Here is a 26,165-nt window from a genome sequence, read left to right on the forward strand (position 1 = left end):
AAAATCAGAGCTAGTGTTTTGGTTTTAAAAAGTTTAAGGGTGGCAAGAACTAATTCTCTACTCTTGGAGAAAAAGAATTGCCTAATAATGGCAACAGATATTTTTCTTGGGATGAGTCTGTACATTATAATAAACTAAGACCAAATCAATCAATTTTTGTCCTTTGTCCCAAAATTGTACCCTTGGGTGTCAGGGTGTCCTTCAATTCATCAAGCATGAAAAGTGAGTATGCTGCAGAAAAACAGTTTCAGAAGCAGTCTATATTTCCAACAACACTGATTAGTTTCCTGTAAACAGCAGAGGCATTCATAGAAATAAAATGATGAGTGGCTGCAGCCTTGCTCAGAAGTGTGGCAACTGCCCAGAAAGAAAATAACACAAAACAAAATCAAGACAATAGAGATCAATATGGAAGGTTTGAGGGCAAGTGGGGAGGAGGCTTACTAGTATATTTTTGGGTAAAAGAGCATTTAGGAATTAGCCAAGCCCACTAAGACAGCTAATTTGTAATAATGCCTATACCATGGTCATGGATCAAAATTTCAAAGTTGCAAATCAGAGCTACAAATCTGTACAACTACTCCCTGTATCTCTGGACATTCTGGTGGGAAAATATACTAGACAACCCCATCTCACCTAATGAAAAGGTATTTTTTCTGAAAAAGACTGAAAGATGAGACAAACAAATAGGCTAGAAAGTCTCACACACATACATTTCATATGTTAGGTATGTGCAGCTTGTAACAGCTTGTTTTGTGTTGTTTTTGTGTTTTTGTATTCCTTGTTTTTAAATATTTTTAACAATTTGTAAACTGCCCAGAATCACTGGGAGTCTGCAGGACTATTTGTTTATCGATGTATTTATTTATTTATTATCCTTCTAACCACTAAAGATTGGAACAATCCAGCTAGAAAAATGTACAGTCATTAAAACTTTTTAAAGACAATCTTAAACTTATCTGTACAATTGTAGAGGCAGATGAACTACTACTAGAACTAAATGCCATGTAGAGAAAAATCTGCATTTTTCTCTACCATTTCTCATTCAATGTGATGAAAGAAAATTTACTTTCAACATTTCTTTGAAAGAAGAAGAGACGTTTAGTGAAATTCTGACGGCTGGAATGTGATGTCCTTGAAATTGCTTAATTACAAAGTAGCCAAGGGTTGGGTATGAATGTCTTGACTTTCACTGGGCATAATCATCTCTCCAGTGGTCTACAGCCTCTGTTGCTTTCCATGCTTTAATGATAACCCAGAGGAAGACATCAGCTGTTTGTTTATTTATTCATTTATTAGAAAAAAAATAACCCTAGGTAGCTAACAAACAGATATTGGCTAAGGAAGGACCATTCCCTGTTCTTAGTCCAGCATCCAGACAAACAGATATACAAACAAACAACAAAATAGCCAAGATTAAAAAACTCTTACACACCACTAAATGTCATAACCCCATCCTCTCAGAAGCACAGATGTTAGGCTCACCTAGAGTCAGGTCTTAACAGCCTTCTGGAAGGCAAGGAAGGGAGGGGCCCTCCATGTCTCGGTGGGGGGATGGTGTTCCATAAGGAAATATGCATAAAAGATAATTCCAGAGATATGTTGGCACCTGGGCTACAATGCTTTGTAAAACTCAAAACCATCAAATAGAGTTGGGTCAGACTACTGCATTTTTTCAAACTGGGAGTGTAGGTAGCCAGAAAGCTTCACAATGCTGAAGACCAGTAAAATAAACCAAGAGTGCCAGCAATAACCTAGTGTTCCAGCTTGAAGAATAAAGAAAGCAAAAGAGGAGCGGAGAGGAGAGGAGAGGAAAATTAATTTCCCTTCTGTACTTTGAAAATGAAATGGAAAAATAAAAGAACAGAAATTTAAGGCAGATTTATCAATCTGCCAATATGCATGTGGTGTATAAGTTATTTTTCCCCCAGCTAAATTAGAACAGAAACGTTGGAAATGTTCTGCCTCTTTAAGCAACTCTATTGACTTAGCATCAAGAGAATAACAATACATTTACAAGTTGGAAACACAGGGAAATTAATCCAGAGCTGACTCTCTTTGGCAAAGCCTGCGGTGTTCTGTGACAAGCATGGAGGCTAGCTTCTGAAGCTATGCCACGCGATTGGGGAGAAACGTAAGAGAATCCTGGGACAACCATTTCCTCACGGAGCTGTGAACTGACTGGTTTTCAAGTAGCTCTCCTCCTCTCCCCCTTCCAAGCAATGTCACATACCTCACGCCCATCTTCATTCTCCCCTCTATGTTAAGGAGACCCTTCCTGGTGGTCGGAAAAAGTGGCAAAGTGAAGCACTGCAGCAAAATCCGTACCTTGGATTGATTCCAGAGCTCTGTTTGTTAGCCAGCTGTTCCGGCAATCTGGATTATGCTTCAGGGCATCCAACGGCCATCTGTGTTTTGTGACAACTATTCAGGGGAGGGTATTTGAAATGGTAAGTTTTATCAATGTTTGTTCCAGTTTTACATCTTTGGCTTAAACATCAGCTGTTAGTAATTTCAGAAGTATAAAATCAACACTGCCTTTATACACTAAAACAGATTCAAAATCAATGGCACAAGTATCTAACAAGGCAGGCACAAGGGAGCACAAATTAAGAAACTGTTAATGTAAATTTATAAAGAAAATCAAACAGAAAAACCCTTCACTGCTCATTTGCTCTTTCTTGTGTTTTTTGTTGCAGCACCCTCGCAGTCATGTGATCACCATCTGCGCGCTTCACAGCTGGCTTCCAACAAGCAGAGTCAATGGAGAAGCCGGCACTGAAATTGCAAGTCACAGTCACATGTCTCATTTAATGACCACGGTGATTGTGATTCACTTAATGACTGCAGGGAAAAGTGATGTTGTTAAGTCTGGCACAGTCATGTGATGTCTCACTTAACAACCATGTCATGGTGGTTAAACGAAGACTACCTGTCCTTCATAATTATACTTTATAGAGTCCCTCTTCTGGGGGGAGATGGGTGGTGGCAAAATTTAAAAAATAAACAAACAAACAAACAAACAAACAAATAAATAAATAAATAAAAATAGTATGATTCCAGATACTGATACGAGTGGAACAATGTTGCTGTAGAGAGATGTAGATTTCATCTGTTTTGCTGTCTGTTGTGCAGGGCAGAACAGTGTTTCTTTCTGCAGTCTTGTATCTGTATTTTTTTAAATAAAAATTATTACATTTTTTAAAAAGGGGACAGAGTGGGATTGTACTTTAGAAAATGTACACGTAGCCAGGATGTTTGAGCCCTTCCTTTCCCTTCCCTCCCCCCCCCCCTCCAACCTTTGGGACACAGTGGCAAGCTCATAGGTGCCCAGTCTTCAGCTTTGTAACACTGCTGGAATACTATGTGACCACAAAATTCACAAGCAATTAGTTAGGGGGAAAAAAGCCAAGAGCCTGAACCACTTCATTTATTTTCTGATGGAGAGGAGAGGAGAGGAGAGGAGAGGAGAGGAGAGGAGAGGAGAGGCTTTAAGTAGGACTTCATTTCCACTAGATTCATCCATCATAGACCTACTGAGATCCAAAATTGACTTCTCTCTCAGGCAAATCGATAGTTTCTAACCAGCAATTTCAAAAGAGTGTTCTTTCTTGTGCTGAAGTTTCTCTACCCTAACAAAAAAGCTCCCCAGGCCCCCGTCTATCAGCTTATTTTGTTACATTAATAATACAGTCATTTAAAACGGTAAGTGGAAAAGTAATTTGGATCATATAACATAGCTGACGGGTACTAAACCTCTGATGTGGCTGCTGAGATTGGATATTAGGGCTAACAGTTGTGTATATGTATATGTGTGTGTGTGTGTATGTGTATGTACAGTATGTATGTGTGTATACACACACACACACACAGAGAGAGTTTTGTGAGAGCCAGTGTGGTGTAGTGGTTAAGATGCTGGACTAGGAACAGGGAATGGTCCTTCCTTAGCCACTTTGAGCCAGTCACCCTCTCTCAGCCCTAGGCTGCAAAGTCAATAAACAGCTATAAACCTCCATCTGCCAACCCATGTTGAATCAGTGTGGGAAATTATTGTCTATAACCTTTAATGAAGTGGATCCTGGAGTGGATTGATTCAGGATAATAATAATAATAATAATAATAATAATAATAATAATAATAATAATAAATGTTACAACATACTGTACACACAAAACCCATCTGAAATTATATAGGCTTAAAACTAAGTTCATTAACAACTAAGCTATAACAGAATATAGCTTAGGAGCATGTTGATTAACATATCTTATTAATTTGCTGGACTATCTAACATTTTCAAAACTTTTCAGAAAAGAAAATTCTTCAGATGAGAACCAAGTTAACAAACAGCACAAATCCTTACACAGGTAGACAGTTCTTGTGAATTGCATAAATTCCTTTACTTAAATTCATTTGCATAACTGCATTTACTAGAAATAGTCAGAACTGATTAGCACATTGAGGTTTTAAAAATTTAAAAATAAATCTTGTGAAAAGCCAGTGCTGAGAAAAACGTCTTAATCAAATGAGATACCGTGTTCTACCAACCAATGTAAGGTGAGGTTTCTTAACCGCTATTGCTACTGAGAGTCCTCATGTCTTCAGTTAAACTCTCAGTTTAGAAAGCAGTCTAACCAATTAAAAAAATGGTGAACTGCAATGCTGAAGCAGCTCAAGACACACTTTTGTGTATTCTTGTCACAATAAATAATGTCTCACAATGGCCAAATTGGCTCTCTATTTTTGGTATACCGGATAGCTCTGACCTAGATTACTGTTTCATGCATGCCTTCTCTAATGCTCAGTAGGCTGACATAATGTAGTGCAGCCAGCAGTTCATTTTGCTCAGGTCTCTTCTACAAAAGCCAACCATCATTGAGTTCAACCTGAAATTAACTTTACCCAAAGCACTCAGGAATGTATCCTCTACTTCATATATAAATCTTCTTCTTCACCCTGGTGTTTTCCCTCAGGTGCAGGGTCCACTTTTCAGATCAACGAATGCCATTTCATGCAATTGAATGCAGCGACCAGGACCAGCTGGATGATTTTCATGTCCATGTTGTGTCCTGCCACCTTTGCTTTGGTCTTCTGTTTACCATCGGTGTTAAAGTGGTAGGCGGTCAGGTGGCAGCATGGGGTGCTGCTTGTAGAATGTGGCCATGCTATTGGAGGCATTTTTCCTGCGTTTCCTCCATGGCATGTAAAGAGTGCTCAGCACTTTAGATGGTTGGCCAGCACTCAGTGCCATACAGTGCTACTGGGTGGACCATCGTTCTATACAGTTTTGATTTTAGGTGAGTTGGCATGCGCCTATCACACAGCACTCCAGTGATCTCCTTCCAATGCAACCATGTTGCGTTCACCCTCATGCGTACTTCCTCATTCATGCTGCCGTCACTTTGCAAATAGGATCCTAAATAATGGAAGGAGTTTGTCTTCACTAAATCTTTGCCACTGACCTGAATGGTGGAGGTGCTCATGCTAGTCTCTAGATACTCAGTCTTCTTGATACTGAGGTGCAAAATGAATTGGCTAAGTTGGTTGTTCTATGTCTGAACACAGAGCTGCAGTTTTTCCCGGGTGGTAGCTGCACAGAGCAAGGCCCAGGGGGCACTGTGATGCAGGTCTTGCGTGATGGTATCCATGAAGAGAATGAACAGCAATGGCAATAATGCCGGGCCTTGGTGCACACCAACTTTCACAGGAAAGCAGTTGGAAAGGCCGTCAGCACATCTCACTTGGCTGCTGGTATTAACGTAAAGCATCTGGACCCATTTTATGAGAAGCTCGGGCACACCATGGACATGTCAGCACGTGCCATATCAGCTGATGCGGAACACAGTCAAAAGCTTTTTCTAGTTGAAGAAAGTGTAATGACTTCTTCTTTTCTCTATGCATCTCCATGAGCATGCGAGCTGCAAAAATGGCGTTGGTGGTACTCAAACCTTTGACAAAACCACACTGGTTGATACTGATTTCAACAATGTCACAAAGGTGCTGGTTAAGGATCCAGTCAAAAATTTTCATGGTGTGCGACAGGAGGTGGATTAGTTGGTAGTTGGAGCAGTCCTTTGTTCTTGAAGAGGGAAACTATGATACTCGTGGCCCATTCAGCAGCTGCATGGCCAGAATTCATAATGGCATTGAAGAAGTTTGTCAGTCTGCGAAGTTCTTTCAGCTTCCAGACGTCTGCTGGTAGATTGTCCAGGCCAGGTGCTTTTGAATTCTTCATGCCGCTTTGGTAACCTCTTCAGATGTAATGCACAGGACTGGGCCAGTGTTAGCTGAGCCATCAGGAATTGGCGGGTGTGGAAATTCAACATTAGAGATTTGATCAAGTGCTGCTGCCAGCATTTCAGGATTTTGAGCTTATCCTTCAGTTGCCATCCATTTTGATCCTTAACACACATGTAGTGTTCAATGTCTTTTGCTGCCTTGGTATGCATTTTTGCTAGTCAATAGATGTTTTTCTTGCCTTCCTTTGTGTCCAGTTGTTCATATAAGTCCCAGTAGTTATTGGCTTTGGCCTCTGTGACAGCTTTCTTTGCCGTTCTTCTTGCAGTGATGTACTTTTGCCAATTTTTGTTGGTTTCCTGCACATACCAGTTCTTGGAAGTCATTTTCTTTTCCTGTACTTTCTGCACTTGCTCCATCCAGAGCCACACCTGCTTGTCGATTCAATGACAACCTGGTCTTGTAGTACCTAGGGTTATTCTTGCAGCAGTCCATGTGGTGTCAATCGAACCTGTGCAAATGTGATGTGGTTAATAATGGTTGTCTTGTGGTCTGATAGCTTCCACCACTTGATTTTCTCTGGACCCATCATGCTTCCACCACTCTTTGCATGCTTGCTGATCTTCATATTGGCAATGAGCATCTTGTGTTGCAGGGCAAGGCAATCAGAAGGAATGACCTTTATGTCCATGATAGTGGGGAAGTCACATCATTGCACGAGGACAAAATCAATCTGGCTGTTATCAGACCAAGTGGCTGATGAGCTTTTTGAAGAATGTATTGGTGATGATGAGGTCATTTGCCTCGGAAAAGTCCAGGACTCACTGTCCATCATCATTTCCCATAACATATTCATTGCTGTCATGAAAATTGTAGCCTTTGTGCGCACGTCCAACATGTCCATTTAGGTCACCACAGAGAAGCCGCAAGTCTTCTTGTGGGCATGTAGAGACACAATCTTGTAGTTTCATCCAAGACTGTTCTTTCTCTTCTTTGTCACATCCAGTTTTGGGGGCATAGGCCGAGAAAACATGTAATTGATGGGCAGCAGCACTGATGACAGTTAACATGAGGTGGTTGGAGTGACGATGGACCTCAGCAACATGGCTAAGCAGGTCAGTACCTACTATGATAGTCATGCTTTTGTTGTTGGACACACCATGGTAGATTAGTTTGTATCCTTCACCAATGTCATGAGACTTTTGGCCTTTCCAACGCATCTCTTGTGGGCATGAGATATCCACCTTGCATCACTTTAGCATTTCTGCAAGTTCATGGCTGCATCCAGTCAAGCTGCTGATGTTCAGTGGGCAGTGTGTAATTGTGAAGTTTGAGCTAGCTTCTTTAGCTGGTTCCACCCTTGAACCAGTAGCCTTTGCTCACTTGTTGTGGCGGTCAAGTGAGGCTGATGTGCGTCACCTCTGGGGGATGCCCTAGCATTGTTCAACATTGCATATGGCTGTTGATCCATTAGTTGCAACAGAAATTGTCACTCAAGCCTGAAGTCGGTTGGTCTGTTTTCAGCTCAGCACCACCCTTGCAGGAGGAGTTTCCAGCAGCACCAAGTGGGAGGAGTAGACCTCACTGCCACTGTATTTCATATACAAATAATGATTTAAATTACACTGCCAGAAATTTCTCAAGCCCACTTCTCTGGTGCTTTCTACCTATTCTTTTTAATAGTTGCCATCTTTCATTTCACTTGTTTCCATGTTGTAAGGGAAAGAATCAAATCTTACAACAATGTAAAGATCTAAAGTACTATACATCAAGTATAGAATAATATTTTGGATTTATGTATACTTCTGAATGCATTATATTCCAAATGAACTGAGATGTTGTAAAGGAAATATACAAAAAGCAAACTTGTCCTGTATCCCTACTATTCTTTCAATCTGCTAACATTGGCTTAATGTCTGCAGGGTACAGTGACTACTTCTACAGCAATGTTAAATAGTAATGGCACCATTATCAACTAAATGGAACAAAATCCATTATTGGACTTTTCTCTCAATGGCCATGCACCTAATATACACATAATATAAACAATGCAAAGTTATGTAACTGTACGTTCATTAATACCGGTTTGGAGAGTTACAGATTATCTTTAGTCATGAGATATAACACTGGGACATTAGAAGAAAACAGTGTTAAAATACAAATCATAGGAATATAAAAAAGTCAAGAACTAAAACATTGGACCTGGGGTCCATGAAATCCAGTACGTATTTCTTTATCTGTGTCTATAGGTTGTGGCATAAGCAACAAGGCCTTTTTCAGTGATCTGTGTAAAGACCACATAAATGTACAGCAATTTGCCATGTTACTTAGGAATTTGGATGAATAGCAAGACTTTGACTCTGGCTTGGCAGCTATTAAAAAGGTCAGTACAATTATTCAACACTACAGTCATTGGTTAGCCCCATATAAAACACATTGTAATGGTTTAAATGAGTTTCCCAATGCATGTTATCCATGCCATGAACATTTATATTTAATATACCACCAGAAGGTAATAATGCTTCTTGCCACAGAGGCCAGCTAGGTCTCTAAGGAAAACAGTGACTCTGGTACCTATTTTCTCTCTAGAAAGGTAACCAATCATGCAACAAACTCCTCAATTCCATCTACCCACAGAGTATCACAATTTAGCCACAGTTTGTTCATTCATCAAACATGACACCATGCCTAGTCACTGCATCAGAATTTTCATAGTCTTCTCTTGATTCAGGTGTTACCAGAGAAACAGAGCTAGATGTCATCAGCTTACTGAAGAAACTTTGCCTCTAAACTTCTAATGACTGCTACAAGTGTCTTCATACAGATGTTGAATAAAAATAAAGTCAAGGAAAAAAAATCCCAAATCATTCCATAGCATTATTTATTTTATATTTAAACTGACTTTCTAGACAAACAGGATGATCAATGTAGCTAATGCACACTATCATAAAGTAATAAATTAAAACAAACCAGTTAATATATTACTGAAAGTATATTTTAACTGCTCCACTGTCCTTGCAGAGATTCATACCAGTAGCCAGTCTAAGACAAAATCACCCAGTGCTCCTCTACCCTCAGACCTATGATTTTCTCCAGGAAGAATATGAAATCATGTCTGTGTCTTGCTGCATACACTGGGGCAGATTTAACTGGCTGATTAAAAATTGAGCAACCTCAACATGAACAACAAGTCTAGGACAATCCAACAGCATCTCAAATATTACTTCAGGGAATTCAGTCTGGAGGAATGTTAAGACTGGATAGTACTTCAGCATGACCCCAGTAAACCAAATGCAGCAGCAACCAGTTGAAATAAGCAGACCAAGAAAATATTGCTTACTTACTGCTGCTATTCTACCTCCTTACCTTCCAGGTGCACTCTGTGTCCTCAGAGTAACCATTCTAGATGCATGGAGCTTTCCCCTCACTCAGGTCTTTGTGTAAACACACCAGGCAGACATTTTAATCCAGAATCAAATCCCGGATGATAGGACCCCCAACTGATCTACTATTAAAAAGCAACAGCTTTAGCTAGAGGGTTATCTTCTTTGTCACTGTGACTTCCTTAGTAGGACACTTAGCAGCCTGCAGTGGTCAGATCAGTGTCTTCAACATACTTCCTCCTGACAGTAATCATTTCAATGACTATTCCCAAATTTCCTTCAGTTCACTGCCACATGTGTAAACACAACATAGCATATTTCTCCATCACAGGACGGAAGAAAAGCAGCAGCAAAGCTTGTCCCCTCTGTACATACGTAACAGAAAACCAAGAAAGCAGACACACCGAAAATAAAAAAGGAACCTTTGATGTCAAATGAGTCTTGGTAGAAAACGAGACTGTTTGTAAATCCCCAGAGGGTTCCCATGAAGATGTTTACATATGAATTGCCTTATCAACTCTTATTATTTTTATGAACATTGGGCAATAAAGATAACCCTTGCTATGATGTTTCCCTGAAAAAAAAATCCTTTATTAATGTTACTTTATTTTTCTATATTATTTAACCTGTTCATGTTGTATTTGGAAGATATGTGTATTTCATATATTGATCAACATATTATAAAAGTATTTGAGATATCATATTGTAAAAATATTTACATATTCAGTCGTATGTAGAGCTTCAGCAATCCTGTCTGGCAAAGAAAGCTGGCAGAACAGGAATTATTTTCCCTGGAAATAAAATGTACTGTTTTTATGCTACAGAGTTCGTCCTTGTAGATAAGCAGAAATTTGTTTTTTTTTAAAAAAATCCTATTAAATAGGAAACATTTCATTTCAAAAATGTTGTCAGAAACTCTCATGTAGTCTAATAAAAAGTGGCACATTTTCTAATTCCTGTAGAAGATATTCTTATTCTTATTACCTACGGTTCAAAAAAAAAAAAGAGTTCTGTTTCCTTAAGGAGCCACTGTAATTGATTCAAGGTTTATGTCTATTGCTACAGAAGCAGAAGCTATTTGTTACTTCCATGCTAAAGCTCAAAGAAATAAACAAAATGTGTTTGAATTCACAGTACAGAAATGCAAATTTCATTTAATAGGTATACAGACCCCTGGTGGGATTATTCCCATAATTGGAATATAGCAATTTATTCAAAGAAACAAAAGGAATAGACAGGAGTTATAGAGAAGGGCACAAGGGGTTAAATGTCACCATGTAAACAATGACATCATTATGCAAATACTACAACTTATATACATATGTCAGACACTGTGACACAAGTATATAACTGCAGTGTTTCTGTGTGCTCTGCACAGAACATGAATTAGTATTAATTCCTTTAGATATTATTTATCAAATAATATCTAAATTCCTTTAGATATTATTTATTCCTTTAGATATTATTTATCATATAAAAGCAGAAACTCTTGAAAGGAATATGAATGTTAAGAAAATTGTTTCACTCACTCTGTGTTCAATATTTATCCTGACTGTAATCTTGAATTCAGGTCTGTTTTGCTAGAAACAAGTGTGCAGTGTTTCTATGGTGATAATTTTTAATATGCCTCTGAGCCTTCTGCCAATAAAAATATCTGTGGTAAAATGAACATTGATTATTAAAAAAAAAGGTAGAGGGCAGAAAAAGTTGGAAACCAAACTACAAGAATGGTATAAGGGGCCAAACTCAGGTACAGTCATTATTCACATCTGCACCTTTCCCCCCATCTCATCCGGGACAGGAGGAGGCGTACATTTTTAGGAGTCATGCATGGAGTGGAGTAGAACCCCCTTCCATTTCATATCTCTGAGATCTCTTATTCAAATGCTACTGCTGCTTTGTCTTAAATGAGGAATTGTTACAGAAGATATCCTGCAAATTATAGTTTTAAAGATTCAGTACCCCGCCCAAACCCCGTACCCCTTTTTTCCTTCTGAAATCCTGCACCTTCCTCCAGAGCTATCTTCCAAAACCAGCTAGAGAATGTGCCTTTAAAAATTAATAGGTATTATTATGAACGGGGAAGTAAGATGTAGTGGGCTATGAGACAGGAAGAAGAGCCACAGTCAGGGCAATGGTCAGGTAAGAGATATCTAAGCTCACCAAAGAATGACGGTGGAGAAAGCATCTCGGAAGGGACCCTCCCTAATTCTCTGGAAAGTAAAAACAAGGGATTTCAGACTGACAAAATTCTGTCATTGCAGCCTTATAATAAAGGTAGCGTTAGTACTCATGGTTTTGGTTTCTTGTGTCAGCTACCGCGAAGGGCTGACATAAGGTCAGAAATAAGTCATTCTCTCTCAGAACCAATCAGAAGCAGGAAAACGCCTCAGATGATTTTTTTTTTTTAAAAAGAACAAGGCAGTTGTGTTTTGTCTTTGTTTTGAATTTTTTTTTCTTAAGGGAGGAACCTTTCTCCTACAGCTGGATAAATGTCAGGTAAGAAAGAAACCTGAATTCAAAATTGCTGGAAGGGAGATATAGTAATAAGTAGGTAAGTAAATCAAGCTCTCTAAGACTATATGAGAAATTAGAATTTTGGCTATGTATATTGAAAATCATCTGAGTTGTACTGACTTCTTTATTTGCCTTTGTTATCCTGTATCCTATTTCCTTCTGTTCTTGTTCTCTATGTACAATCTTGTCTGGAAAGCCAGTCAGTTGAGACAAATCTCTTCAAGTTAGTTGTGCAATTTTCCTTTTTGTTTTCTCCCTTTGACTTTCACTCTCATTAATTGCCTAACCTTGTTATCCATAATAAAAGCCTTGAATTTCTTTACTGAATCATCCCACTCATTCTGTTACATTGACCACCAGGAGGCACTGTGTGACTGGTTTCATCCTTATTGGGAGCATTCTTCATTCCCATTAAGCTAAGCACCTTGGAAGAGCCAGGGGACATTTGCTACTCAGCTGCTTGACAAGTAAACCAGTCCAGAGAGGGATTGGTTCTGGAATAGAATGAATGGTGGCAGCTGAACAAACAGGAGTGAGAGAGGATTCAATAAGATGATTGTGGGTGAAGGATCTACAGTATCTTCATGAGTGCCACCACTTCCTTGTGCATTTTTGTGAAAGCACATAACCATTATACAATCGTAAAAAATAACTTCAGAATGGATCCTAAAAGAACAGATAGAACAGTTCAAATTTTAAAGCATTCTTGATTGATAGAAACGGGTAAGTTTTATATGAGGAAGACAGAATACAGAAATGTACAAAAGGAAAATTATACTCCTAGTATTCTAGGAATATTTTTCTTCAGCATGATTACATACAGTACTTCAGTGTACACAGAAATGATAAGACAAATGCTCATGCAAATGAAGTCCTCTTTTTGCCTCTTTTTAATCCAAAATTGTGCGTGTGTGGGAGTGTATGGGTGTGTGATGGCTAATATTATTAGGGCTGGCATGTTTTGAAGATAATTTAAAAGAGAGCTTCAAAACATAAAGGAGCATGAGTCCAACATCTTTCTAAAGCATCCTGGTTTGTTTTCATGGTTTTGCTTTAAGGACTCGCTTTAAAGATGCAGCTATTTTAATGAGACAGCTTAGCAAAAAGCTTGAAAAAAGTCCTATTAAAACAGATCATACTTTTTCCCCTTTAATTACAGAGGAATTTTTCTGGAAGTGGGAAAATTAATCTATCAGTTCCTCACTTTTAGGACTAACACAGTTTTCAGAGTAGACAAGTAAAATACAGGAATTAAAGTCAATGAAATAATGGCTAATACACACTACCAAGGCCATAGTGCACTCTACTCATGTTCAAATGAAGGCCACTTGTCTATTTATGGTTGTAAAGTACTGGTACTGACACAGTGAATTAACTAACATTGTTGCTTTAGGCCATGCAGCTTAGATGCTCCTTTGCTCTAAAGAAACCCTGCTGCAAGTCTGTGACTTGACTGGAATAACATGGCCTGACTGAGTCAATAATTCCCCACAGCAGTGAACTGAGCCCTATCCGTTTAATTACAGAGGAGCAAGTCAGTTACGCAGTAAGCATTTTTAAAGTCCTCCCAGCCATCACAACAGAAGCTGAGCAGCTGTCAAATCTTGGCTTTTGGGGGGGTGGGGGCAAATGAGGAAAAGTAAAAAAAAAAAAAATGCCCAACAACTAGTGGAAACCTGATTGGGATTAGCAGCACTGTGGATGAAGCTGGATGGTAGTGTACCCACCCCCTTTCTGCCTCTTTTCCACCTGCATTTAGAGGATATAAAGTAAAAAAGCGACAGAGCACCTAAAACATTCTGTCTTCTCCAGAACTTTACTTCTTTGAGAAGTAGGGAGACAGATGTAACACTTTATTAAACCTCTCAGACCAATTTGTATGACACATTAACCAAGGAGAGTTAATTTAGCTCCAAATAGCAACCTGGGATTAGTCGACAGGGTTATAGGTAATATCCTTGATGCAGCTGAGTGGAAAACTCCCTTGACCTAGTTGTGTGTGTCATATGAACAGACCTGTTTCCAGAGAACCAGCAGTCAGCAATGGCCAAGGTATGAAAGACAATACAAAGACATATTAAATCAAGTTATGACCCTTGTACCCCAATATTCCTCCCTTCTGCTCTCCACAGAACCATATTGTTGGAAAGGCCCACATAAGCCACTGAGTCTTACCCTTGGTTCACTGGGAGAAACCAGATGAAAAATTCCCCGAAAGATGGCAGTTCGGTGAAGGGGAACTGTCTCTAGGTAATTCCCTCCATTATTCAACTTAACAGTATGTTTTTCTGACACTCATTACTCCAACATTCATTCCAACATATAGCTCCCAATGCAATTATCCTTGTTGCCTTTCTTTACATCTGTTCCAGTTTGATCAAATTAAGTGCTCCCCAAACCTGGATATGTTATCAGCCCAGGCCTGCACATAGCAGTCCTACTGTTGTTGAGTACAGATCTGATCAGACAGGGAAAGAGTCTCCCTTCTGACCCCAGTAGTCTCACAGGGTGATGGACCACATCTCAGGGGAAAGTGCCCAGTGTTTCCCAGAAGCAGAATGGAGGTGGAAAGCAGGGCATAGGTTACAAATATTCTGGGTTATATGCCAGTGAAGTTGTATGTGATGCCAGAGTACTTGGGTTTGCAACTGTCTGAGTTTGCAGAGTATTCTGGGTTATATGCCAGTGAAGTTGCATGTGATGCCAGAGTCTACTTGGGTTTGCAAACTGTCTGAGTTTGCAGAGTAACAGAAATGACTAAATCTTAGTTTATAGTTCCACATGTCTAGGGTTGATTCCATTTGATTTCTGGGTGCCCCTTGAAGTTAGGACTCATTGTTTGAGTGACTCCTTTTTTGACAACCCAGATATGGAATCTTTAGGGTACCTTGCTGCAAAAAACTCCACAAATTCCTTAAGTCTTCCACTGATATCCAAACAGCGATGCTGTCTGCATTAAATCAAGTCTGTCTGAGTATCCATGGAAGACTCAAGGAATTGCAGCAGAGTAAAGGAAGGAAAGGAAGAAACCACTATTCACTTTTGTTCCCTCTTCCTACATCCTCACATAAGAGATGTCAGAAGTTGAGGATATTTGCTAACAGGTTTGCACATTATTACATCTGATAGTCCCGCTTTAAACTGGTAAAGGAAGCCTCTTTTTCATGCCAGGCAACATCCTAAACTAACAGCTGAAAGTCAGTAAAACTGCACTGAGCGCTTACCTCCCTGGAAGTGAAGGGCTTCACAGTAGGTGACCACTTGTTTCATATTAATCCTCAGGTGGGAAGGCAGTTACTCAGTCATGAAGGTTTGTGGCTGCTGAAGCTGCTCTATCCATGACTGCCAGAACTTGGGCCAGGATTGGTATGGGACCTACTGACTGTGATCAATTTTGTCCTGCCCAGTGGTTACCTGGTTCATTTTGGAGTACTTGATCCATCTGGGTCACAACTTGATTCTTATATTGGAGCAAGACATTGGTGACCTGACTGACAGTTAACAGGGTCGCAAGAGACTCTGTAACCATTTTTTTAACTTTGGAGTCAAGGCAGAGGCTCTTCTGTAACACTGAGAATCTTGGTAGTCAGATTCTGCTTTCAGAAGTCATGCCAAGCATGGCAATAAATCTTGACTTTCCAGACACTAATCCAGAATTCTGGAATTTACTTATAGCAGAAACTCAGATGAGACACAATCAGATATGTCGCTTCATTGCAGATAAGATAGAAGCCATATAACACACAAAATATCAAAAAACAGAAATCAAGTTCTATGTACATGTTTGCCTCTTGTCTTTTCAAGGCAATGACAACTTTGCCATTCTCGTCCTGGCCTTGAAACTGGGAGATACTTGCTCAAAATTTATACAATAGTTCCACCTAGCCTGCTACTTTCTGGCTCACCAGTTTCAACATTTATAACTCTTATCAGGGAAGATAAAGAGAAAATAAGATCTAATGAAATCCTCATTTGCTGTAGTTCTAAATACATTCTAAATTCATAAATAAGTAAGTTCTAAATTCATCTATTATTAGTTCCCCTGCCTTTACCTTACTAGCGAGTGCAACTGATATATTCCCAATGGTCATCAGCTTCCCTGGGAAATAAGGCAAGACTTAACTCAAGCACAACAGAAGCATTGTTGATCAGTAGAAAATTTTATTCAAAGATAAGTATACTGCCTGTTTTAAAAGGGATTCCAATCTTCTCAAAAGGTTGGATTCACAGCCATGGGTAATCCTCAATTTAAGTTATCAAATCTGCTCTGATCACAATTAACATTATATAAACATCAGTTGTTCCTCCCGCTGTACTCTTTTCTAGTAGAAATAAAAAAATCCCCCATAATATTTTACTTCTGGACATGCATTTCTGATTTCTTCAGAAAAGAACACTTGCTGTTGTCAAGTAATCTAATACATCTAGATTGTTAGCAAGATATGGTTAACAAAATAAAAGAAAATAATCTATCTGAAAAACCCTTTCCCCCATTGTTTCAAGAAATTGGTAGCAAAATCTGTGCTGTTAATTTCAAAGTTGCAAATTGGAAGGAGTTGGAAATTTTCAGTCCCAGAAAACACCACATATGGATGAAAACCAGTATTATTTAATGTACTTACCATGGACTGTAGATACCAAGAGAATTGTGAAGAACAGCAGCAACTGTGATGACCACATGACTGTGGCCCAAAATTTAAGATTACTTCAACAATGGAAGTTCTCAGAAGAAAAATATCAAGAGTTCTCTCTGCTGGTAATCCTCCCAGGGATATTCACTTTAACTGCAATTCAGTGAAGCAGGGGTAGAACAGAACAGACTAGCTCTAAAACCAACACCTTCAACAAATGTCCAAAACTCAAAACCTAGAAATAAAAATAAAAGTTACAATTAATTTAAAAAGTAGCTGTTGTTACTCAATTCAACATGATCACTGTAACATCTGGTTTAAAATTGTATCAAGAAGTCAAGAGCACATTCAGACATTTGTGATTTGGTTTGATAGTTAGAACAAGAAACATGCCAAGATCAAACAGTATTGTGCTGGTTTCATAATATATATGATTGTATGTTCCAGAGAACCTTGACATTTTGGATTTAAATACATGTGATTTGTTAGCATTGCCATGACACTTTGGCTGCAAGAGATTTGAGAACAGCCAGGAATGAGACAGATTAAATAGTTGGAGATGGGGTGAGAGAGTAATTAATTTAGGTATATGTGCCCTGAAGTGATTATATTAAAGTACCTTGAGATAAATTCAGATTCTTATCAAACTATCAATATATTATCCTTATGAGATAAGCCTTAGGAGGATTTTTAAACAGTCAATTCAAAACTTTATCAGCATGGACCAATGCTAAATGTATTCCAGTTTTAAAAGTCACCAGATTAAAGCAATACTTTTGTTACTATCTCCTTTATTCTGCATCTCTTTATTTTACTGTCTTTTAGACAACTGTCTTAATCAGTCAAGTAATTAGAAACTTATTTTCTTTTTTTATTCAACTGTTATGGTATATCCCATTATGAATCCAGATACAGGTATTTGTAGAAGGATGGTTTCATCAGAAAGACAAAATGAGCATTCCAATGTTGTGATCAGTTTCCACCCCTTATTTGTATGTGTGCAATGTCATAATGCATGTATCAAAGGGGTGGAGTTTGCATCATGAAATCACAACAATTGTTTCATCATTTGCCCTATCAGTGTTATAACTGGCATCATCTACTAGGAAATGGTGAGACCACATAGTCAGAAGTGGCCTTCTATTCTGCATCAACATGAAATGTTGACTGTTTTGCCTATAAATACTTTCATTCATTCATAATGATGAAATGTGCTTTTGTTGATGGAGGGTTTTTACATAATTATTTTAGAAATAATTTTATAGTAATTGGAAGAATTATTGAGAAAAAAAGATCTTGAAAATTATGGAGGGAAAAAAAACAGTGTCACACCAAAAATGTTATTACTTGGGTTTTAAAGGTAAAGGTAAAGGTTTCCCTTGATGTAAAGTCCAGTCGAATCCGACTCTAGGGGGCGGTGCTCATCTCCGTTTCTAAGCCTTGGAGCCGGCGTTGTCATAGACACTTCCGGGTCATGTGGCCAGCATGACGACTCGGAACGCTGTTACCTTCCCGCCGAAGCGGTACCTATTGATCTACTCACATTTGCATGTTTTCGAACTGCTAGGTGAGCAGGAGCTGAGATTAACAACGGGAGCTCACCCCGCCGCGCGGTTTCGAACCGCCGACCTTCCGATCGACAGCTCAGCGGTTTAACCCGCAGCGCCACCGCGTCCCCTATTACTTGGGTTTTACTGTATAGAAAAACCACGCAGGTACATTAAATGAAAATTTAAGAGAAATATGTACAACGAAATCAGATAGTGGAAACCTTTTGAAGTATATTATTTCTGTAACAAAATTTCTTTCAGAAAGAAGACTTCCATTCTGTTATGAGAATCCTACAACAAAACTTATTTGGGATTCCTGGGATTTATTACCCAGTTTGACTCTTGAGCAGCACCACAGAGAATATGGAATTTAAGGAAAGAGCCATGCTTCATATTTTTACTAACAGATATGTGATAAACTGATTGAGCTAATGAGGAATTAAGTTTGCATGTAAACCTTTCAGGGCATAGGCATCTTCAGGGGTGTCAAATTGTTAGAATGTATGCTGTGACGTGACGACTGTGCCATTTTGTACTTGGGTAATGACATCACACTCAAGTCTGTATGGGGCAGAGTTTGTATCATGATGCAAGTTTTATCATTTGCCTCCCTAGTGGGAATGCCCATGATTCAGGTTTAAAAAGTGCAGTGTTTTTCTCCTATTGTTAGTATATTGATGGGTACAGTCATTTTTATATACAGTAGAACACTGATGTATCATTTTTCAACACTACCTCAATGAAGAAGGAGTGATTTTTGTGCTTTGTGATAATTGGCAACCACACCAGAATAAACCTGTATGAAATCATCATTAGCATTCTTCAAAAGTATGTACTTGATTTCAGTAACAGCAGACATATGATAAATGAGTGGGCAATAAAACAACAACAACAAATAATAAAACACAGCATGAATAACCAAGCTGTATTTGTGCCTTACGCTGGACATTTCCTTAACCTGATTGGGCAAAACAGAATAAGTGACAATGTTTATGTAGTAAAGTTATTTTCCCTCACCTAAGCTTTTTTTTTTTTTTGGTGCCTTCTAGTCAGTCTTGATTCCTGGAAACGGCGTGGACAAGTCCCTGCAGTTTTGTTGGCAACAGTTTTGGAAGCAGTTTGCCCTTGCCTCCTTCCTAGAGCTGAGAGAGAGGGACTGGCCCAAGGTCACCCAGCTAGCTTCGGGCCTAAGGCAGGACTAGAACTCCTGGTCTCTCAGTTTCTGGCCTGATGCCTTAACCACTACACCAAACTGGCTCTCCACCTAAGTCTTTATGTACTTTCTATTCAGCATCTACCCACAGTGGCCTGTAATTCAAAACTATATTCAACCCTTGGCTGTTGTTTTTTCAAAAAATACACCACAGATCACTTTCAAAAACATGTCAAAATCAAGATGCCACACAAGCATTTGCCTTCTTTTATGACTTTGGAATCCTTGATGAAGGTTGTAAAAGATTCCAAAGGGAGGGTAACTTGTGAAGTTAGAAGCAAACAGTTTAATTAAAAAAAAAGACATTGGAAACATTTGAAATGCCTATTATGACAATATTCTGGCATAAAGTCCTTCACAAATTTGGCTGTGACAGCAAAATCCTACAAAAACTAGACCTTGATGTTATGTCAAGAAAAGAATTGCTTTCTTCTTTCATCACTTTTGTTCATAATATCTGTAACGGCTTTGAAAAAAATGAGAAAAAAGCAAAGAAAATTATTCCCCATGTGGGAGCCTCACATTCAGATAAAAGATCAACAGCAGAGGGACAGAAATCAATTTTCCCAGATAGAAAACGTCACTGCAGGCTAAGTAGAAGAGACAAGTTAAGGGTGGAAATGTGTAACATTAGATTAGAAAAACTTCCAAGTTGTGAAACTATATGTTTTCCTGGCAAGGCTGGACCACGTTTCTCAGTCAGGATTCTCTGGAAAGAAGTATTTATGCTGTTGTGACAACTAATCCAAAAGACCCTCAAATTTCTCTTTCATGAGAACAAAAACATTTCATTCTTTTCTTAAATAATGCAGATTAATGGGATAGTTCTAAAACCACACATAATAGTTTGAAGACAATTTACAATAAGGAACTGATTAAAGTTTTTCCAAATGTTGGAATAGCTTTTCACCTTTTTCTAATTTTGTCCATTTCAAACTATGAAAGAGAAAGAGCTGTCTCCAAACTACCCCTGATTAAAAATAAATTATAGTCTCCAATGCTGCAGCCAAGATCCTCATCTATTATCTGTTCTCTCTACATAATGAGATCTTCTGAGAGGAATGTCATTTGATGACTTTACATCTGAATTTGCCAAAAAGGAAAACCAGAAAAGGAAGCTATAACTTTTTAAATAACCTGAATAAAGAAAAAAATGGGGCAACACATTTTTGGGGGCCTGTTAAAGAGGACAGTATGTGTGCTTCCTAGTTCTAGAATCTTACAAAACTCCTCCTCAGGCAGTACATTAAAAGGAGACGTAGAAGATCATATGTAAGGGACGCGGTGGCGCTGTGGGTTAAACCGCTGAGCTGTCGATCGGAAGGTCGGCAGTTCGAAACCGCGCGGCGGGGTGAGCTCCCGTTGCTCGTCCCAGCTTCTGCACACCAAGCAGTTCGAAAACATGCAAATGTGAGTAGATTAATTGGTACCGCTTCGGCGGGAAGGTGACGGCGTTCCGTGAGTCATGCTGGCCACATGACCCGGAAGTGTCCTATGGACAACGCCGGCTCCAAGGCTTTGAAACGGAGATGAGCACCGCCCCCTAGAGTCGGACACGACTGGACTTTACGTCAAGGGAAACCTTTACCTTTACTAGAAGATCATATAGTTTAGACTTAGCATAAAATAATTTTACTCTGTCTCTGATAGGATAGGAAGAATGAGTGAATAGTCAAGAATTATGTCATTATTTCTCTACTTGGTTTATATTAGCTTATGAAACAAGACAAGGATAACCATCTCCAAAAGTTCTATACATTGGAAGTAGAACCAATAAGTTAGCTCTGTCTTCCAGTTTTGTAATGTATAATTTTAATACAGTCTCCTATTAATCCTGATATCAGAATGGATGCTGTTTGAGAAGTTTAATACTTTTTTTACAACTGAGAAAAAAAATCCCATTAAAGCAGGATGCAAGAAGAAAGAAGTGGAGGGGAGGGGACTACAATGAACATTTTGTCCCCAGCATCTCAAAGTATTAGAAGGCCCCAACCCCATGTCTGGCCTACCCCGTGTCTCTGAAACCAAGTGCAGGTACAGCCTCCCAAGTCCCACTTCACCATTTCCTTAGAGGCCTCAGTATTCCTTATCCAGCAAACTCTACTTTTCTTCCTCAAAGATAGGCAGGTAGATAGATTAATTTATTTTATGGTATTTATGTACCATACCAGTCAGACTGACTGGGCAGTGCACAAAAATGTGTTATATTAATCATGGCAATACAATAATGTTTATAGTTAACAGTGTTTCTGTGTAATTATCAGCTTTTTAATCACAATACATGGGAAAAGTAATCTGCTTACAATAAATATAAGCAAATTAAAAATGTTTGGAGCCATTGGAAAATTTGGGGGACCATTTAAATATTAAAATATTTGCCATAGATATACTTTATCTGTTCTATGTTTTTAGGAATCATCCCAAAATGTCAGTATTGGCTTCAACTGTGGATTTCCCAGGAAATGTAACTGATTTCTATCCTAAAACTACAAAACCAATCCACCAATTATTTTCTAATGTTGGTATGTTTCTTACAAGGGACACCTCAACAATATCTACTAAAGATAACAAACAAACAATAAGGAAAGATTAATTCATCCTCTTTACCCACCCATAGAGGGAGAAAATGTAGAAGCAGTGAAAGACTTTGTATTTCTAGGTGCAAAGGTTACTGCAGATGCTGAATGCAGTCAGGAAATCAGAAGACGCTTAATCCTTGGGAGAAGAGCAATGACAAATCTCGATACGCTGACAACAAAGGTCCGCATAGTTAAAGCAATGGTGTTCCCCATAGTAACATATGGCTGCGAGAGCTGGACCATAAGGAAGGCTGAGAGAAGGAAGATCGATGCTTTGGAACTGTGGTGTTGGAGGAAAATTCTGAGAGTGCCTTGGACTGCAAGAAGATTAAACCAGTCCATCCTCCAGGAAATAAAGCCAGACTGCTCACTTGAGGGAATGATATTAAAGGCAAAACTGAAATACTTTGGCCACATAATGAGAAGACAGCACACCCTGGAGAAGATGCTGATGCTAGGGAGAGTGGAGGGCAAAAGGAAGAGGGGCCGACCAAGGGCAAGATGGATGGGTGATATTCTAGAGGTGATGGACTCGTCCCTGGGGGAGCTGGGGGTGTTGACGACCAACAGGAAGCTCTGGCGTGGGCTGGTCCATGAAGTCATGAAGAGTCGGAAGCGACTGAACGAATAAACAACAACAACCCACCCACATTTGTAAAAACATTACATTTATTGTTCTAAAATTTAATATCTAAAATTTAATATTTGTATCTAAAATGATAGCAAATCATCCTTTGAAGTAATAATAAACTTCATTGCCTTATATGAATTTATTGCATTTGACCATTCCTTCCTTTGTACTTTAAGATAAAACAAACAAGTTCTATCCATTTGCAGTTTTCCAGGATGATTTAGTAAGCTGTATCGAGTTCACTTTGGAATGAACCTGTGTCAAAGTGAGCAGCTTCTGACTTGTTCTAGTTTGCAGCAGACTATTTTCCAAGCCAAACCTTGGTGTAATACCTGATCTCTAGAAGTAATGTCAGCTAGTCTCAAATACCTAGTAGATGTATGTTTTTCCTTCCAACCAGCCATTTTCAATGCAGGTTTTATTTTAGTCCTGCATAGTTTATCTTGTGAAAACTTCTGAAAAAGTCATTTTAGTTCTCTTCCAAGTTTTTTAGCTAATAGAGTTTTAATAATCTCTGAAGTTTACCATTTACTATTTTTATCTTTTTTACTTTACTTTTAAAACTCTCCTGTTACAATACATAGCAAAATGATAGCAAATCATCCTCTGAAGTAATAATAAACCTATGCTTTCATTCTAGGGATAATCTATCTTGTGGTATAGACAAATCACATTGGCACTGAAAAATTGTAGAAGTGCAAAAACTAAAAAGGAGACGTCAAAAATAATGAAGCCCATTGGTTTGTCCATTTATTCATAAGTTAATCAAACCCTTGAAAAGTCTTGAACGGTTGTTAAACTGAAAGCCTCTACTTATCTGGCAATAAGATGACTGAAAGTAATATTTGTGCGCAGAGATATGCAAGGTTGGGCAAAGGGTGTCATATGATTAGAACCAGGCACCCTTTACACTGTCTCAGCATGAGAAACCTCTTCCCTTTGTGATGCCCTGGCACTGGCCACTTCAGGCTGGTACAGGCACACCCTCTTCTATGTGATGCCTAGGCACTCCCTTTCAGGGCCATTCTGTTGTGGGGTGTAAAGTCCTTGAAACAAACATGGTTAAGTAGAAGACATGCCACAAGCCCACCAAAGAGCTGGTCTGCAGGCTTCTTTTAAAGCAGCACTGCTTTAGGGTTGTGTGGACAAACCCACCACTCGGCTATTCCCCAGATTTATCCCCTTTGTGAATTTAGGGTTTCAAAAGAGCACTGAACCAGAGATCAAAAGTCATTCAGTTGTTTGATGTGCTTGTTCTGGGTGATAGTTAATTTTCTTTTAGACCAAGCCCATCAGAATGGAAACCTATACGGAGCAAAGTTCCCTACAGCACTAGAAGGATGATCTGACCAGAACTTTCCAGGAGGTTCAAGATAGGCTTTCAAACTCCTGAATAGCCCTTGGGTTTGGGCTCTGATAAATCAATAAAATAAAATAAAATCCCAGTTAAGTGTTAAATTAATAAATATAGGGAGGCTTGCTTTAATGGCTATGAAATCAAGGCAAACAGCAGGGCATTTTGGATGTCAGAGTGCCGCAGAAGAAAAGGTGAGTGGTTCAATCCTGCAGCCCTGAGGTTCTACTTAAGAAAAGGGCTGTTCTTTTTTTAAAGTCAGACTTTCACGATTCACTGGGCTGCAATGGCTGTTGAAGGGAGGGAAGTGGGTTAATATGAAAGGAGGAGGGAGGAAAGAGGAGAAGATGGGTTAAACCAAAAGAAGAGAATAAATATTGGCTGTTACTTAGTCCAAACCAAGATGTCTGATTTCCCTTCAGAATACAAAGCTTAGTATGCGAGGGAGAGAGAGTTGGTTGGGCTATATTTGTTTAATTTATTTTTATATCCCTTTCTATGTAGTTACATAATAGCTCACATATAACATGTAATGTAATGTAATTCACTCTCTCTCAGCCCAACTCACCTCACAGGGTTGTTGTTGGGGGGGAAACAGGAGGAGGAAGGAGTATTAGGTACGTTTGCCACCTTGAGTTATTTATAAAAATAATAAAGGCGGGATAGAAAATAAATTTAATTCAATTCAATTCAATTCATTAATTAATTAATATGAATAAATATTTTAAAAATCCTTCTCCCTCCTCCAGGGGGAGAAGACAGAGGAAAGGCAGCAACAAAACAAAGAAAAAAAATGATCCACAACATTCATACAGGAAAAGCCTGGTGAAGAAATTGGTTTAGAGTTTTATCTCTTTACTTCTTGAGTCTAAAATAAAAATTTTCTTAGAAAGCACCAGAAAGCTTGTGCTTAACCTAACAGTTCTATATTCTGTACATCCTATAGCTGATTTCTTATTCTTATCCTACACGTTTTTCTTAATTCCTATGGGTTTTATCCTTATACTCTTAAACCTAGTTCCTACTGTTTTTATTTTTTATTTCCTAAAACCTACATTACCTTCAGCTTGCTTGTATCTATGCCTATTTCCTTAATTTGTAAATCTATTCCTTTCTTAATTTTATCATTTATTTATTTATTTATTTAAAATAAAGATAAAATTTCAGAAAACATTGTATCATTGAGGACAAAGAATATCACTAAAGTTATACAATTAATGTTCAGTATAACATTAGAAAAAGATAAACTGTACCAAAAGTACATTTTTGTAATATGAAAAAGTATAAATCTTTGAGCTTAGTGCCCAAATCTCCAGGATATTATTACTTATAAATATGAAAAAGAAAAAAAAACTAAAAATTGTAGAGATAAGATATAGTATAGGTTTAATTTCTGACTTCCCCCTTCTTTTTTGTGCTATAAATCTATTTCTTATAATTCTATCTTTATTTACAATTACGTCTTTACTCCAGTCAACACTCTCTTCTTTCTCTCCAAGGGTCCACATTAAACATCTTTGACCCCTTCCCCCTTTCCTTCCACAGCCTCCTGACTTTATAATTATAGTTACAGCCCACTCAAGTGCCAGGTTCTATTGCCTAAAAGGCTTGACACCTGGCTGCAACCAGTGAGTTGCCTCTTGGTCCTACTGCCCAAAGCACTTGACACCTGGCTGCAACCAGTGAGTTGCCTCTTTTACTCCAGGCTCCCCTGGGTCTCTGGAAGTGTATCCTTGGTCGTCTGCTGGGCTGACTGGATGGATGAAGGGGTTGGAATTGCTACTACTGCTGGCTCAAGGGATGGACCATATCTGTGCCAGGCTGGCGTGGCCTTGATGGTTGCAGTGGCTAAGGGAAGCGGGAACTGCTGGCCATTGGCAATGAGGCTGTCTCCAGTTGTTCTTTCCCCTCACCCCACTGATATTTGCCTGCTGTCTGGGCTGCTGTTCCTTCTGCTTGCCACCAAGCTCTTAAGTCCTGTTATTGAGAAGTGCCAATCCACTGCATTCCAGGCCTCTTACCAAGCTCCATGCCACTCTGTGAATCTTCTTCTCTTAAGGCTTTGCTCCACTG

At 38.9% G+C, this 26,165-nt stretch overlaps 1 protein-coding gene across 1 annotated transcript in view; it reads right to left on the reverse strand.

The window, feature by feature from the left end:
- Nucleotides 1-26,165, reverse strand: part of ADGRL3 (adhesion G protein-coupled receptor L3) — a 575,448-nt gene that overhangs the window by 340,037 nt on the left and 209,246 nt on the right. The window contains exon 4 of the mRNA XM_063294636.1: nucleotides 16,757-17,000. Coding sequence (XP_063150706.1) covers nucleotides 16,757-16,814 — 58 coding nt within the window. The 5' untranslated portion in view covers nucleotides 16,815-17,000. The remainder of the gene's footprint in view (nucleotides 1-16,756; nucleotides 17,001-26,165) is intronic.

Source organism: Candoia aspera, chromosome 2, assembly GCF_035149785.1.
Source record: "Candoia aspera isolate rCanAsp1 chromosome 2, rCanAsp1.hap2, whole genome shotgun sequence".
In the NCBI taxonomy this organism is placed as follows: domain Eukaryota; kingdom Metazoa; phylum Chordata; class Lepidosauria; order Squamata; family Boidae; genus Candoia; species Candoia aspera.